The sequence below is a fragment of the Oncorhynchus mykiss genome, chromosome 4 (genome assembly GCF_057628025.1).
Source record: "Oncorhynchus mykiss isolate SJ-2025 chromosome 4, ASM5762802v1, whole genome shotgun sequence".
NCBI classification, from domain to species: domain Eukaryota; kingdom Metazoa; phylum Chordata; class Actinopteri; order Salmoniformes; family Salmonidae; genus Oncorhynchus; species Oncorhynchus mykiss.
Window position 1 is genome coordinate 68,813,110 of NC_143025.1, and position 17,062 is coordinate 68,830,171.

Here is a 17,062-nt window from a genome sequence, read left to right on the forward strand (position 1 = left end):
CTATGAAATAACACATGTAATAACCAAAAAAGTGTTCATATAAAAATATATTTGAGATTCTTCAAAGTAGCCACCCTTTGCCTTGACGACAGCTTTGATCTTTGCACACTCTTGGCATTCTCTCAACCAGCTTCATGAGGTAGTCACCTGGAATGCCTTTCAATTAACAGGTGTGCCATGTTAAAAGTTAATTTGTGGGATTTCTTTCCTTAATGCATTTGAGCCAATCAGTTGTGTTGTGATAAGGTAGGGGTGGTATGCAGAAGATAGGTGTTTTTACCAAATAGGGCTATGTCCATATTATGGCAAGAACAGCTCAAATAAGCAAATAGAAACGACAGTCCATCATTACTTTAAGACATGAAGATCAGTAAATCCCCAAAATTTCAAGAACTTTTAAAGTTTCTTGAAGTGCAGTCACTAAAACCATCAAGCGCTATTACGAAACTGGCTCTCATGAAGATCGCCACAGGAAAGATCCTCTGCTGCAGAGGATAAGTTAGTTCGAGTTACCAGCCTCAGAAATCAACAATTAACTGCACCTCAGATTGCAGCCCAAATAAATGCTTCACAGAGTTCAAGTAATAGACACATCTCAACATTAGCTGGTCATAGGAGACTGCGTGAATCAGGCCTTCATGGTCAAATTGCTGCAAAGAAACCACTACTAAAGGACACCAATAAGAAGAAGAGACTTGCTTGGGCTAAGAAACACAATAAATGGACATTAGACCGGTGGAAATCTGTCCTTTGGTTTGATGAGTCCAAACTTGAGATTTTTGGTTCCAACCGCTGTGTCTTTGTGACACGCAGAGTAGGTGAACGGAGGATCTCCGCATGTGTGGTTCCCACCGTGAAGCATGGAGGAGGAGGTGTGATGGTGTGGGGGTGCTTTGCTGGTGACACTGTCAGTGATTTATTTTGAATTCAAGGCACACTTAACCAGCATGGCTACCACAGCATTCTGCAGCGATATTTGACTATCATTTGTTTTTCAACAGAACAATGACCTAAAACACACCTCCAGGCTGTGTAAGGGCTATTTGACAAAAAAGGAGAGTGATTGAGTGCTGCATCAGATGACCTGGCCCCCACAATCACCCAACCTCAACCCAATTGAGATGGGTTGGGATAAGTTGGACTGCATAGTGAAGGAAGAGCCGCCAACAAGTGCTCAGCATATGTGGGAACTCCTTCATTGGAAAGCATTCCTCATGAAGCTGGTTGAGAGAATGCCAAGAGTGTGCAAAGTTGTCATCAAGGCCATGGGTCGCTTACTTTGAAGAATCTCAAATATAAAATATATTTTAATTTAACACTTTTTTTTTGGTTACTACATGATTCCATATGTGTTCTTTCATAGTTGTGATGTCTTCACTATAATTCTACAATGTAGAAAATAGTAAAAAATAAAGAAAAACCCTTGAATGAGTAAGCCTAATGTGATTTGGAGAAAGGTTGTAGTCACGTGTTGACAAGATGCTTAACAAGCGTTGTAATCCTTTTAGAGGAGACAGGCTTGTGTGTTTTCGTGCATATGTGTCTGCATGTATTTGCTGCTGTTTTGTTCCCTCCCACTGTGCTGCGTGTTGGCCTGAGCGTGTCTGGGATTAATAGTGCTGAGTGCGCGTAGTGCAGGTTTGGCAGATGCAGGTTTGTTTCTGTTTCAATAAAGTAGCACAGCTTAGGATCCTACGTACACCACTGCAGTGGACAGGCCTGAGGATACTTTTCATAGCCTGTTAATGTTCTTAGGATTCCATAATAAGTGGACACATTTCCATAACATCACTCATGAACATGTTTGTTACAAATCACCAATTTAATAAGATGGCTTGTGTCAAGCATTTAGGGAAGAGTGAAATGAGTTTGAAACAGGTTAAAGTTGAGGGACTTTCAAGTCCCTCACAGAAAGTAGAACTCTTTAGTACCACTCGTAGCTAAGTAGTAAACAGGCCATATCTCTGGAAACTACTAAGAATGCCAGAGGCCTGGCAACAGTTGGCTAGGGACAGGGCCACGGGTATGGGGACAGGGGAGGGTTGCCACAGGAAGCCTTTTTATCACTCCGAACAAGTATATTCCACACCTTCCCCCGTCATAGCACAGTAGCACATCAGTACAAGGTGGGTGTGGATGCTTAGAACTGAGCCGAGAGATGGGAAGGATAATGACCTCAGTAAGGATGCCCAGAAGGGACAATAATAGAGACGTCTCTAAGCCCACAAACAAATGGAGAGAGAGAGAGAGTACTGGTTAGTTTATGGACAGCTTTCGCTACAGTAGGATACCCTGATAAAGGCTGCTGTTTTTAACCTTTAGGGAAAAACATTTGACCCCAGTATAATAAAGGCTTTATAAGAGTAATTCAGCAAATGATTTGGAGCTTTTTAACCACATATCTCCAGTGTAGCTGTGTTATATCTGCTATAGAGCTGTTCTATCCTCTAGTTTCTGGGCTATATTAGAGGCCTGGCCTGGCAGAAGGGCTGCTGTTAGTTTTAGCAGCTGGGAGCTTTCACTGATACTCAGCCAACACCTCTCTCTCCCCAGAGAAGCCTCTCTTTCTGCTGGGCCAGGCCGCACAGACCTCCACTACACCAGGCCAGGACTCCTACACCATGCTCATATCCTGAGGAAAATACTAATACCAGCCCAGGTCTATTATAGCAATAATGATGTTATATTCTGTGCCTAGCAGATTCCCTCATTCTGGATGGCTTGCACCTGTTGTCCCAATGTAATGAAGTGGTACGGTGAGGTACGGGTCTGGCTAGATAAAGTTTGAGGACATTTGTTTAGGCATACATGACAAAAATCTGTCCCAATCACTGAAAGGTCCACTGAGTGTATCAATTCTTTCAAATCTATAAAGCATTTGATCATAACTTTTCAGCTTACTTAATTTTAATCTAACAGAGATGCAGTCTTTTTTATTTTTTTTAAACATTTATTTACTGAGTGGTTTTCCACCCTTTCAGGCAACACAATAGACATCTTCAGCAGGACACATTCCTGCCCTAAGTGAATAAGTGTCTGATTGCAGCGTATTTTCATAACCAAGGACCAAGCCTGCGTTCCCACGTCAACCAGTAACACAGTTAAACCTCTGAGGGGCCAGGAGTCAGAAGTACAGTGCTAGGAAAAGACATGAAGACTATCCCTTACTTGTGAACTGTCATTGAACTGTGGAAAATGACAGATTCCTGGATCTGATATTCCAATCACTTTCTATGGCTTCTGAAGCCCAAGTGTAGGCAAAGTCACAGCGCTAGTTGACTAGCTGTTTGTGTGTTCAGTTCGGTTGCAATTCAATGACGTGAGGAAAGTTGGATTTTTTATGTGTCTTACACTTGTTACCTTTGGATAGACTTGGGAATGGACATTAGGACAGTGTCACTCTTTCCAACTAATTAGGTAGCAGAGCAGACAGACAGAAGATTGGTTCCAGGTTGGTGGACTGTATGATTTCGTTCATTTCTTGCCTTGGCATCGTGTTCTCTGTAGCAAGCCCACATTCACCATGCTTCCAATAACAATAGATTGCTCACTGTCTTCATTCTTCATTTATAGTTAAACTACTTGAGAAAAAAAAAGAAACCCGCACACTGCTCTTGCTACTCTCACTGCTTTTTAAGCTTTACCTAAGGCTTAATAAAGAGCAGTGTGCAGGTTTCTTATTTTTTACTCATCTTATTCAACTGTTTTCATGCACCTGCAAAAAAGATTGCTCAGCTCAGATGTGCCTTTTGAATTATAGTTAAACTACTTGAAACATGGTAATTCTTTCAACTTTATTCGGCTATGGCTGTTCACCCACTTAACTTTGTTCTACACTTTGGTTTTATCTTACCTTATTTAAGTCAGCATAGCTGTGTTTATGCGTGTGTGCGCTGAGTCTTGGCGTGTTTAAGTGTGTGATGTGTAACTGTGTGGGGGGGCCTGTTCTTGAATCTGACGCCTGTCTCTCAGAGTGTGAATGTTACAGTTTCTCTTGTTGCTGTAGCAACCCTACAGGAAATGTGGTCGCAGTCTTCGTTGTTTGTGTGTCATCTTAACTTGTTGAAATACAATGGGTTGGTAAATAGAAGTTATACCAGGAGCTGTCTACAAGCAGAATACAGAGTGCTCTTATTTCCACCTGTAATTTTTTTTAAAGCTCTTTTCTTCAACATTTGGTTTACTGTTCTGTCAGGACCCTGACTGTGTTTCAGTTCTGGAGAGGTTCATTACTAGACTGTATTATGATTATCACAATGTACAACATTCACCCACACATAGCCATGTTGACTTGAAGCTCTGAACCCCCCCCCCCCCCCTTTTCATAAATTTCATTTTTCACCTCTGTTTGTGTCTCCTTTCTTCCTGTGTACAGCTGCGAATGAACATGGACCCGGCTATAGCGAGTATCATAAATGCCCATATGGAGGTATTGTAGTGAAAGTTCCAACTTTAAACAACCGCAGTGTTAACCAACGCAGCTTGCCTATACTACAGTAGACCCTATGGGATTTCTGCAGTGCTGCGTCAAGCCAGGCCTAAAATAACTGGGTCCCTTGACATTAACAGCTTACTGTGCCCCATCGTTATAAATCAGTGCCATAATGCCATGGTCCTCCAACCAGTTTCACTGCTCATATTGTCCTGTCCATTATTCACGTATGGTCTTTGACTTACTGTACTGCTGCCTATATTTAGCTCCAAAGGAAAAGGAGCCGTGAGTGTTTATTGCTGTTTAAGCCCTGACGGTAATACCGGTAGTTGATCCATAGTCAATAGTAAGTCTAGTCAATATACTTGAGAACTAGAGAAACACTAGCAAGGGTATGGAGTAGCAAGTAACCACTAATGATAAAATACCTCCTATGAAAAGGTGAGAAAGGTGTTCTGTCTATCCCCACAGAAGGTAACAATAAAGGCCCATAGTGAAACTGCCAAATCATCAGGGATGAGGCCTCTGCGTTTCTATCCTGTATCGGCATGGAATAAAATCCTTCCCTGGAAACATGGCCCTGGCTGCCATATTCCATGCCTCTGATTTGAGCAACATTAACACACTAATCCCAGCTTCTGGTACAGTACCTTCTCCAATTCTGTGGAAGTCTTCCCCTCAGCTGTAAGTGCACCAAGGTAAGGAGGAGCTCTGCCATGCACCCCTGGAGTTGGAATAGGGTTGGAGAAGGGTGGTTAAGTGCTCCATGAAACAGGTGTTTCACTTTATAGATGCTATGTGTCTTGATATTGAAATGCATCTCAGCGCAAACAGCTTGAGGTTGTTGTTCCTGTGTCTATGATGTGCCTATGCACAAACAATAGACCTGATATGAAAGTCCTGGGTTGTCTTCTATTCTTTTTGTATTTCATAGATCACTCCATTGTCTCGTTTTGCATTCAACAACTTTTGCATGTCTGCTTTAAACAGATGCTTTGTTTTCTTCAAGGTGTACTCATACGGTATGTTTCTTTATTCTCCTCATAATGCTATGTCACATATGTTGTGTGTGGTTCCCTGACCCATTGTTATATTACAGCACACACATTCATTTTTCTGTAGCCAAGCTCTTTGAGCAGAACCTTTTTTAACATGAGTAGTTTTTATTATGTGATTTTCCCCACTTGGGTCCCAGCCAGTTAGAGTTAGGACTGGAACGGAGAGAGAGAGTGTGCGCGGTGCCCAAGGTCAACTCTCTGACTTACTGGCTGACTGCAGGTCTGCCTCCAAATATTCTCCCCATCCAATGGAAACTCCTCTTTCAATGGCATTCAGATAAGAGAGCCATGTCCACCACTGATATCTTGTCAATGGGAGACTTAACTACTTTCACGACTAGGAATACATGCTTTGATAATGGACTCATCCATTAGTACTCATCACCTGCTGCTTTCTAGAGACAAGAGTACATTTTAATTTCTCTGGAGCTGAAATCTGTTTTCCCCCGACAGCTCTCTTCGTCTCTGGGCTTCTCGGATCACTGGTTTCAGATTAGACCGCTAATTGCTCCATTTAGATTAGGAGTTGTTTGGGGGAATTCTCCTTCTCGCCTGAAATGCCTGTCTTTCTCTCTCCCTCCCTATATGCTGCTGGGAGATAGGTGCAGGAGGAGAATAAAGTGGGTCAGTCGCCCGCTTAGTGTAAAACCTGTTGTCCTGCTAGCGAGGTTGAGGGTAGGAGAGGAGGAGGGGGTCATTAAGCCATATGCTGAGTCATTCAGCCCCTTATTGTCCTTCCCTGCTCCACAGACTGGGGTTAAAGAAAGCACCCTCATTCTCCTCAATCCACTGTATTAGCATGAAGTGATGACATAGTTAAGCGAGAAGTGAGGACAGGAGAGATTAATATTGGCTTTAGAAATCCTGTTCTCACTGCATAACGGTAAGAAAAGGGAGAGGCACAAAATTATTGACCATTGGATCATGTTTTTCAGGCTTTCAGCCTCTATCTCAGATAGTGGTTTTAACTGTTGTCTTTAGGAATTTATGACGTGTCATACTGTTTGTCCTCTTGAGCAATAGCAGGCCTCCCAAGTTTACAACATTCTTCTGGTTACTTAGCTGGATGCCACTGGATCGCTCTGGCCCTCCAAGAGTCTGTACTGTTGATGTTCTGCCGGTTGTTGACCCTGCCTATCTCCCTCCACTACCCCTCGCCCCCCCTCTCCAGGCTATGACTTCGCAGCCGTTTTAGAGTGGTTCGCCGAACGCGTGGACCGCATCATCCTCCTGTTCGACGCCCACAAGCTAGACATCTCAGACGAGTTCTCGGAGGTCATCAAGGCCCTGAAGAACCACGAAGACAAGATCCGGGTGGTTCTAAACAAGGCTGACCAGATCGAGACGCAGCAGCTGATGAGGGTTTATGGCGCCCTCATGTGGTCGCTGGGGAAGATCGTCAACACGCCTGAGGTCATCCGTGTCTACATCGGGTCGTTCTGGTCACACCCATTGCTCATCCCTGACAACCGTAAACTGTTTGAGGCGGAGGAGCAGGACTTGTTCAAGGACATCCAGTCACTGCCCCGCAACGCTGCCCTCAGGAAGCTCAACGACCTCATCAAGAGGGCACGGCTCGCTAAGGTAAGCTCTGACTACATGCACACACACATTCTCTCAGAAAAGAGTGGAAAGTACTCCTAAGCACAATGTCATTTTGGTCTGACTAGAAAGTTCTCTTTTTATTAAGTATTAAGTCATTTTTCCAAAGAGAATAATAGTATTTTTTTAAAGAGGTCTTTGAATGGAATAGAATCTCAAGAGACACCACACAGACTGACCAGGAACTATAATACAGTAGACTCACTATGCAAGAGTAATGAGTGCAATCACACCCACTTTGTTAGGATACGATAACCTTCCCCTACTAAGTGAGCTGCCAACCCTCTCCCCAGGGGAACATTATGTGACTGTGTGGTGAGATGAAGGCTGGTACAGTGGCTGTACCTGAGTACCTTCACAGCTGAGCTACACTCTAATAGAGTCATAAAGCATTGGTGGCACTGAGAACCCAAAGTCATACCACATCAACTATCAGTCATAGGTCACTACTGTTCACTTGACATAGAGGCTTGATTGCAAGTGGGTTTGAGATGCAGTTGGTCATGGACAAACCTTAACTTGAACCCCACATGTAGCTTACATTTTTTTGGGAGCATGGTTTTCTCTCAGGACACAGGAATGTTTTTTTTTTATTATTTTTTTACAACTCACATCACATGCACATGCAGTTTGGAAACAAATCCTATTTTTATTTGATTTTTTTACTAGTCAACAAAAAACTGTTGGGCGATGGTGATAATTTTACAGCAATAGAAATCATTCCACAAGGACTAGGTTTTATAAGTCATTATATTGATGAATAATGTTTTCCAAGCTAGATAGAAAAATAAATTGCAAGGTGAGTTGTTCTGTGGTCAAGGCCTACTGGCTGACTGATGGACGAGCATCCAGGGATCACAGCAGTGGTCAGGATAAAGACAGGTCATTTAGGCTCCGGGTGTGTCCAATACCATCAGATGATTAACATTCAGCCTCATGATGAATCTCACTCCCCATGGCTGAGTATATAACCCTCCCAGACAGCCATAAACCCCAACACCACCCTGCCTCTGTGGTGACCTAGCTGTGAGTCGTGACCATATTGTGTTGCCGCTAATTATTATGGTCACAGGCAAACATGATTTGCAGTACAATATTATCGCCCTATAGCTAAACGAACATAGGGGGTGTGTGTGATCACAAACAGTGGGGAGTGTTTAATCGATAATTATTATTATTATTTGACCATGCTGGTCATTTATGAACATTTTAACATATTGGCCATGTTCTGTTATTATCTCCACCTGGCACAGCCAGAGGAGGATTGGCCACCCCTCATAGCCTGGTTCCTCTCTAGGTTTCTTCCTAGGTTTTGGCCTTTCTAGGAGGTTTTCCTAGACACCGTGCATCTACACCTGCATTGCTTGCTGTTTGGGGTTTTAGGCTGGGTTTCTTTACAGCACTTTGAGATATCAGCTGATCTAAGAAGGGCTATATAAATATTTTGATTTGAATTGATGAGCTTGTCATAATTTCTGGGATGTCCCTGACCTTACAGTAGGATTCAACTGGATCCAGATGTGTATAGGCATGATCTGTGGCTGGGGGAGGGATGGATAGAGTGAGTTGGATAGTAGAGCCAAGCAGGGAGGTGGGGGGGTATTGAATTATGTGCAGAAAGACCTTGAGAGAGCATCAGAAGTGTTTGTTCTAATAAGAACGAGACCTGGGGTGTATTCATTACGGAAACCTTTTACCGTTTAAGAAACAAACCAAAGCAAACCAAGAGTTTCTATTGGACAAATTCAGGTACTGTAGGGCCCTCCTCTACAGTACCTGGCTGTTCAACAGGATGTCCTGAAGTGTGTGTGTGTGTGCCTTTGTATGCGTGTTTTGTCCAGAGTCCATGGAATCGCACCCAGACAGGTGGCCACTTTGAGTGGAGATGGCAACCCACCCTCGACCTCCCCGTGTCCAGTGGAAGCTGATGATGGGAGGATGGCTCATAATAATGGCTGGAACGGAGTAAATGGAAGGATACCATTCCATTTAGTAGCCTCCACTGCCCCTGTCCCCCTATTCCCTGTCCCCTGGTTCCTCATCCCTGTCCTGTCTCCTGTCCTGACCAGAGAGGTAGTCTTCCTCTGCTATCAGAAGCAGTGTGCTCATCCATCTGCAAAAGTAGAAGTACTGTTACTTTAATGACATTTTGCTCAAGTAGAAGTAAAACTACTAGTGTAAAAACTAAAGTAAAAGTAAAAAAGTAGCTCATCTAAATATTACGCAGAGTGAAAGTAATGTAGTATACCTTTAAAATAAAAATGTTGACCTTATAGCTAAGGTTACCTGAATGTTGTTGCACATCATTTTTTCCTTGCAATAAATTGAAAAAAAGAAGAGAGGAAATTCATGTTCAGTATTAACTAAGTTTGTTTATTTGAGTTGCAGCAAGGCACATCGAGTATATAAAAAAACAAAGGATTTGTCAGTACTATTCATATTTAAAAATACATGAAACATTCAAAGCAATTCATGTATTGATGAATTATAAGCCATACAAAATCAAGTACATAAACAAATCACGTTCACCACTCATTCCATCCCTCTTTCCCTCACTCACAAACCCCCTCTTTCTTTTATTCTCTCACTCTCTCAAGGCCAAATGAGGAGTGCAAGGGCACTGGACCTACCTAAAGGATTTGATGTCAAATTAGCCTTGGAGGCAACAACAGAACACCATGGAAATAAAGATTGAGCAAACTCCACTGAAATAGGAGGGGATGTAGGGTCGGTTGCCCCTTTGCCTCCAGAAGAGCCTGAATTCTTCATGGCATTCTACAAGATGTGAGAAACGTTCCACAGGGAAGTTGGTGGATGTTGCACAGGGATGTTGCTTAGGTCACTCGTTTTTCCCATTCTAACGTTCAATCGAACAGCAACTCAGAATGCCTTGATGCCTGTCTGCCTGCTTTATACAGCAAGCCATGGCCACGTGACTCCGTCTGTAGGAGCGATAACTTTTCGTGAATGGAGTGGTGTACCTAATAAACTGATCAGTTTGAGTGTATATAGGCTACATGTACATTAGGTTTTATTGTGTTCCTTGAGCAAAAACCAAGAGGTTCTGTTCTAATGCCTTCACTTACTTCTGAACTTGGTGTTCAGTTTCCGCAGGAGCTGATTTTCCAAGTGAATAGAATCTGCCCTGGCTGTCTTTGCAGAGCAGTCTAACACAGCTAAAAAGATGCTCACAGGCGGCCGAGGAAGGCAGGCCTCTGTTCAGTTTGAGGGACACACATCTGAAAGCAGAGTTCAATTCCTTTCTGTCTGTATGGAAAGGAATGAAGCAAGTCCATCTTATCTGACACACAGGCAAGGTACCCATCCAGCTCACCTGTACCTGGTGACCTTTTGGGCATCAGTGATGAAGAAAAATCCTCTTAATCAGATGAATGCTGCCTCTGTTGCTCTGTCTCGCTCTCTGTGTCAAGATGATGCTTCAGGTAGACCAATCCTGTATAGTTACAAATACAAAACATCCACATATTTAATATTTCAGCAAATTCTGCTTTAGGTGGAAACTTCATATCACTGACATTACAATAGCCCAGACATTCCATACTTGTTATTCTCAGATACTGAGAGTGAAGTGAGTTGGTCAGATGTTCTCAGACCTAAATGTTGTCTAATGTTGAGATGATTCCATGTCTAGCTGTACTTATTGTGTACACTAACAACGTTATATACACAGCTAACTTAGCTGCAAGGATAGCTTGCTAACATTAGCATGCTAGACAACTAGGCTAACGCTAACATACGTAAGTTACACTATTAGATAGCTAGCAATACTAGCTGCTAAAGCCATCCATAACGACATTTTTGATCATTCATAGCTAGCTAGTTATCTCAAACTAAACTAGCTAAGTTCTTTTTGACTTTTTGAAAATCTTTTGACCATCATCGTTCAATTTGTATGCACAGCTTGATTGGCCTGTATGGGTGCAACAATGCGTGACATTTTATTTAATTGGTCACTGACTAAACAACAATGAGCATTTTCTTTTCTGCCTTCAAGGGGCTCTCCAAATCATTCCATGCCCTCATGATCTACTATTATGGATAGCCTACAAATTTGTACTCTTTAATAGATGTTTTTAAAAAGGTAGCGAAGTACAATACTACAAAACATTTTAAAGTAAAATGGCTGCCTTTTGAAAAATACAAAAGAAACTACATGTTCTTGGAAAAGGTACTCAATTCCTGTAACGAGAGTATTTGTAATTCGTTATTTTCACCCCTACACCTACTATTGTTAAATTGCTTTTATTCCTCATTGAACACAGTCAATAATGTCTGGAGCAACTGTTAAATATCAACAAAAACATTGTGGCCTTGGATTTGAGTTGCTGTTGCCATTTCACTGCTTGAAACTTGTTTTCCGCTTTTAGTATGCCTTATCTCAGCAATCAGCTGATGTCACAAAGTGCTATACAGAAACCCAGTCTAAAACCCCAAACAGCAAGCAATGCAGATGTAGAAGCACGCTGGTTAGGAAAAACTCCCTAGAAAGGCAGGAACCTAGGAAGAAACCTAGAGAAGAACCAGGCTGTGAGGGGGGGCCAGTCCTCTTCTGGCTGTGCCAGGTGGAGATTATAAGAGTACATGGCCATTTAAGGCCAGATTGTTCTTCAAGATGGTCAAACATTCATAGATGACCAGCAGGGTCAAATAATAATCACAGTGGTTGTAGAGGGTGTAACAGGTCAGTGCCTCAGGAGTAAATGTCAGTTGGCTTTTCATAGCTGAGCGGTCTAGAGGTCGAGACAGCAGGTGCGGTAGAGAGGGAGAGAGTATTGCATTCAGATATAGCATACGTAACATGTGAAGTTCTTCTTTCATGGTGAATTGTGTCTCAGAAATCTCCAGGAGAGCCAGTTGTGTGATGCGGTTATTTTCGCCTTCCCCTCTCAGTTTTAGGAAACCCTAAGGAAGGGAACCTCTTGAGTAGCCGGATGTGGTACCTGCTACATGCACCCTCATAAAACTGCTTTAAGTGCTTCCTTCCTGTTTGAATGTTTAAAATATCAGGCATTTCTTTTCAAAGACTTTGGGAGATTAAGGGAAACACTAAAGAGCCCTTTGTGGCACAACAGACACATAAACAAAACTATGACCCAAGAGGAGCTGGCAGCAACCCCTGTATTGGTCCCGAACCAGCATTTGGGAAACACTGCATTACTTGCGTGATGTCTCTCTGCCCCACTTGGTATTACCAGTCCTGTTATTTTCTGCTGTCTTGTTGTAGGTCCATGCCTACATCATCAGCTCTCTGAAGAAGGAGATGCCAAGTGTGTTTGGAAAAGAGGGCAAGAAGAAGGAGCTGATCAACAGCCTGGGAGAGATCTACAGCCGCATTGAGAGAGAACACCAGATCTCCCCTGGAGACTTCCCCAACCTCAAGAAGATGCAGGTGAGATAGACACACTCCTGTGTAAGGTATAAGAGTAGATGTACACTACCATTCAAATGTTTGGGGTTACTTAGAAATGTCCTTGTTTTTGGGGCCTCCCGGGTGGCTCAGTGGTTAAGGGCGCTGTACTGCAGCGCCAGCTGTGCCATCAGAGTCCCTGGGTTCGCGCTCAGGCTCTGTCGTAACGTCGTCCGGGTTAGGGAGGGCTTGGTCGGTAGGGATGTCCTTGTCTCATCGCGCACCAGCGACTCCTGTGGCGGGCCGGGCGCAGTGCGCGCTAACCAAGGTTGCCAGGTGCACGGTGTAGCCTCCGACACATTGGTGCAGATGGCTTCCGGGTTGGATGCGCGCTGTGTTAAGAAGCAGTGCGGCTGGTTGGGTTGTGTATCGGAGGACGCATGACTTTCAACCTTCGTCTCTCCCGAGCCCGTACGGGAGTTGTAGCAATGAGACAAGATAGTAGCTACTACAACAATTGGATACCACGAAATTGGGGAGAAAAAAGGGGGTAAAAAAATAAATAATAAATAAAATAAAAATGTAAAAAAAGAAATGTCCTTGTTTTTAAAAGAAAAGCACAAAAAAATTGTCCATTACAATGACAACAAATTGATCCGAAATACATGCAAATGACTATTGTAGCTGGAAATGGCAGATTTTTTAATGGAATATCTACATAGTGCTCCTATTGGCCGGGGACTTTAATGCAGTTTTACTACATTTTTACCAGCATGTCACATGTGCAACCAGAGAAAAAAAATCCTAGACCACCTTTACTCCACACACAGAGATGCATACAAAGCACTCCACTCCCCGCCCTCCATTTGGCAAATCTGACTATAATTCTATCCTCCTGATTCCTGCTTACAAGCAAAAACTAAAGTAGGAAGTACCGGTGACTCGCTCAATACGGAAGTGGTCAGATGACAGAGATGCTACACTACAGGACAGTTTTGCTAGCAGAGACTGGAATATGTTCCGGGATTCCTCCAATGGCATGGAGGAGTACACAACCTCAGTCATCGGCTTCATCAATAAGAGAATCGATTACGTCGTCCCCACAGTGACTGTACGTATATATATATATATATATATATATATATATATATATATATATATATATATATATATATATCCCAACCAGAAGCCATGGATTACAGGCAACATCCGCATCGAGCTAAAGGCTAGAGCTGCCGCTTTCAAGGAGTGGGAGACTAATCTGGACGCTTATAAGAAGACCTGCAATGCCCTCAGACGAACCATCAAACAAGCAAAGCGTCAATACAGGATTAAGATTGAATCCTACTACACCGGCTCTGAAGCTCGTCAGATGTGGCAGGGCTTGAAAACTATTACGGATTACAAAGGGAAACCCAGATGTGAGCTGCCCAGTGACGTGAGCCTACCACACGAGCTAAATGCCTTTTATGCTCGCTTTGAGGCAAGCAACACTGAAGCATGCACGAGAGCACCAGCTGCTCTGGATCACTGTGTGATAACGCTCTCGGTAGCCGAACAAAACCTTTAAACAGGTCAACATTCACGAAAGTTTCAAGTTCCTTGGTGTCCACATCACCAACGAACTATCATGGTCCAAATATGCCAAGACAGTCGTGAAGAGGGCATTACAAAACCTTTTCCCCCTAAAGACACTGGTCCTTAAATGGTAATACAGCTGCACCATCGAGAGCATCCTGACCAGTTGCATCACTGCATGGTATGGCAATTTCTCGGCATCTGATCAATTTTATTTTATTTTAATGGAGAAAAAATATCATTTTCTTTCAAAAACAAGGACATTTCTAAGTGACCCCAAACTTTTGAACAGTAGTGTATAATGCAGCATATGGGCTGGACAGACAGCATCATAGCATGTATACATAAGAGCCAAAAAGTATGGCTACAAACATGACTCACATTGTCATGTTTACCTAGAGAACCTGATTTGCTTTGGATAAAGCCCACAATCTGTGCTATTTTCAAGCAAACACAAATCCTCTGACTGAGCTAACACACCAATGTGTCTGCCCTACTGGGACAAACTGGTTTGAGCCATGGTGGCCAAACAGCCCCTTTCTGATTGGCTGTGGTCAGCCATTACATCTGAACCACCCCCAGTCCATCTGGGCCTGATGAGCACTTTGTTTTCCTCACTGAGAGAAACACCATTATGACTTGGCTCAGAGTAGAGAATAAACAGCAGTCATGTTGATCCTTTCTGTCATAAATGTATCTCTGATGCACAGACCAGGACAGTCATGTACCTTGTTCCAGCCCCCCAACACACATTAGAGACTGTAAAGATGTATCAACGAAGATCAGCTTGACTCTGAAAACACAGCTCTTTTTAACTCTAACCTCTGCCCTCTCTTCCCTCTTATAGGAGCAACTGAACGCCCATGACCTGAACAAGTTCCAGCCCCTGAAAATGAAACTGCTGGACACAGTGGATGACATGCTGGCCCACGACATCGCCAGCCTCATGGTGCTGGTCAGGCAGGAGGAGACCAACCGACCCCAGCAAGTGGTGAAGGGAGGGGCCTTTGACGGTACCCTCAACGGGCCCTTTGGCCATGGCTACGGCGAGGGTGCTGGAGAGGGCATTGATGAGGCAGAGTGGGTGGTGGCCCGCGACAAGCCAATGTACGACGAGATCTTCTACACGCTGTCGCCGGTCAATGGGAAAGTGACAGGTGCCAACGCCAAGAAGGAGATGGTGAAGTCCAAGCTGCCCAACACTGTGCTAGGGAAAATTTGGAAGCTGGCTGACATCGATAAGGATGGGATGCTGGATGATGAGGAGTTTGCCCTGGCCAATCACCTGATTAAAGTCAAACTGGAGGGGCACGAGTTGCCTGCCGACCTCCCCGGTCACCTCATCCCCCCCTCCAAGAGGAAAATCCCTGCTGAGTAGACCCACCCCTGCATCCTCACCTCCACAGGGCACTGAAGAAGAAAGGGAGTTGGTAGGAGGAAGGGCAGGGAATGATCTTTGGGGGGGTGCGGGGGTAAATTCATCAAGGTTGGACAACCACGCTTCAACATGAAACAAATAAAAGTTTCAACTTGGTGGTCATGCTTAGAGAGAGCAAAAAGATTGCAATTGTTGGCTTGCTCTTCTGACCTATGTATGATTTTGTTTTGTTTCTTTTTTTTTTGATTAAACTGGGTTGAAGGGGGTAAAGGTCATGGTTCAGAGTTGGAGGAACTGATATTGGACTCTTACTGACTGCACCACCTGCATGCCATATTATTAAACACCCCCACTTAGAGTGTGCTATCTGTGACAATAACCTGCATTATCATTGGATACATGAACCCTGTCTGTTTCTCAAGCATAAAGGATTTTGTATTTTATTTAAGTTTTATTTCATATCTCCCTTGGCATAAAATAGGCCTGTTTCAAAAAGGATCAACTTAATCTTAATAATCTTTATTACTTATCATCTTTAAAATACAATAACGGCTCAAATGCAGTGATATGAATCCTTTAAAAAAAAAAAAATAGACATATTCTATTTTCTTCTTGTGAACAGGCGGCATCCTAAACATGCAGGCCCTTCGTAGCCTGACCAAGAGACTGTTACAACTGTATGGCTGTCATGTCGGAAATCTGAGAGTTGGTAGACCTTTAAATGTATAATGTTTTGAAAGTGCTTTCTAGTAACTTGTATCCCTGTCCAACGTTTGTATGTTTATACCTACGTATTTAACCTATTATTTAGAACACTTCTCTGTTGAGGGAAAGAGACTTCAATCTTTCCATAGACAAGGAGGTGAACTGACAATGGAAACGGACAATTTCCTTAGGTAAACAGTGCTCACTGAATGCATAACTAATTAAAGAGCAAAGGTTTTAAATCAGCACTTTCATTCAATTATTGTACTCAGATCGCTTCCCTCAATACTGTAGATAGCACAAAAAATAGTTATATTCTTCCTATACTGTGACTTTCAATGTTCATCATAGAGTGTATGTCTACCATAGAGACTAGGTTCTATATTTTAGGATATCCACTAGTGTTGTAGTTGAGACCACTTCTGGATATTATCCACCATAAAGAATATAACATAATCCAAACACCCTGTGTTTGTGTACCTGATTGGTCAGAAACAGAAATTGAATAGGTCAAATATACAGTGCCTTGCGAAAGTATTCGGCCCCCTTGAACTTTGCGACCTTTTGCCAGATTTCAGGCTTCAAACATAAAGATATAAAACTGTATTTTTTTGTGAAGAATCAACAACAAGTGGGACACAATCATGAAGTGGAACGACATTTATTGGATATTTCAAACTTTTTTAACAAATCAAAAACTGAAAAATTGGGCGTGCAAAATTATTCAGCCCCTTTACTTTCAGTGCAGCAAACTCTCTCCAGAAGTTCAGTGAGGATCTCTGAATGATCCAATGTTGACCTAAATGACTAATGATGATAAATACAATCCACCTGTGTGTAATCAAGTCTCCGTATAAATGCACCTGCACTGTGATAGTCTCAGAGGTCCGTTAAAAGCGCAGAGAGCATCATAAAGAACAAGGAACACACCAGGCAGGTCC

General features: G+C 43.0%; 1 protein-coding gene across 7 annotated transcripts in view; it reads left to right on the forward strand.

Moving 5' to 3' along the window:
• The window catches only part of LOC110522253 (EH domain-containing protein 3), a 29,893-nt gene extending 13,527 nt beyond the window's left edge, over positions 1-16,366 (forward strand). For 2 of the 7 annotated variants that reach the window (XM_090232831.1, XM_090232830.1), the window contains 4 exons: positions 4,376-4,429; positions 6,662-7,074; positions 12,338-12,502; positions 14,886-16,366. In XM_090232831.1, coding sequence (XP_090088957.1) covers positions 4,376-4,429; positions 6,662-7,074; positions 12,338-12,502; positions 14,886-15,416 — 1,163 coding nt within the window. In that variant the 3' untranslated portion in view covers positions 15,417-16,366. Of the gene's footprint in view, positions 1-4,375; positions 4,430-6,661; positions 7,075-8,933; positions 9,384-12,337; positions 12,503-14,885 lie in introns of those variants that run through there. The other 5 variants (XM_036975827.2, XM_021600485.3, XM_090232834.1 and 2 more) reach the window with 3 other exon arrangements.
• Positions 16,367-17,062: the final 696 nt, after the last annotated feature.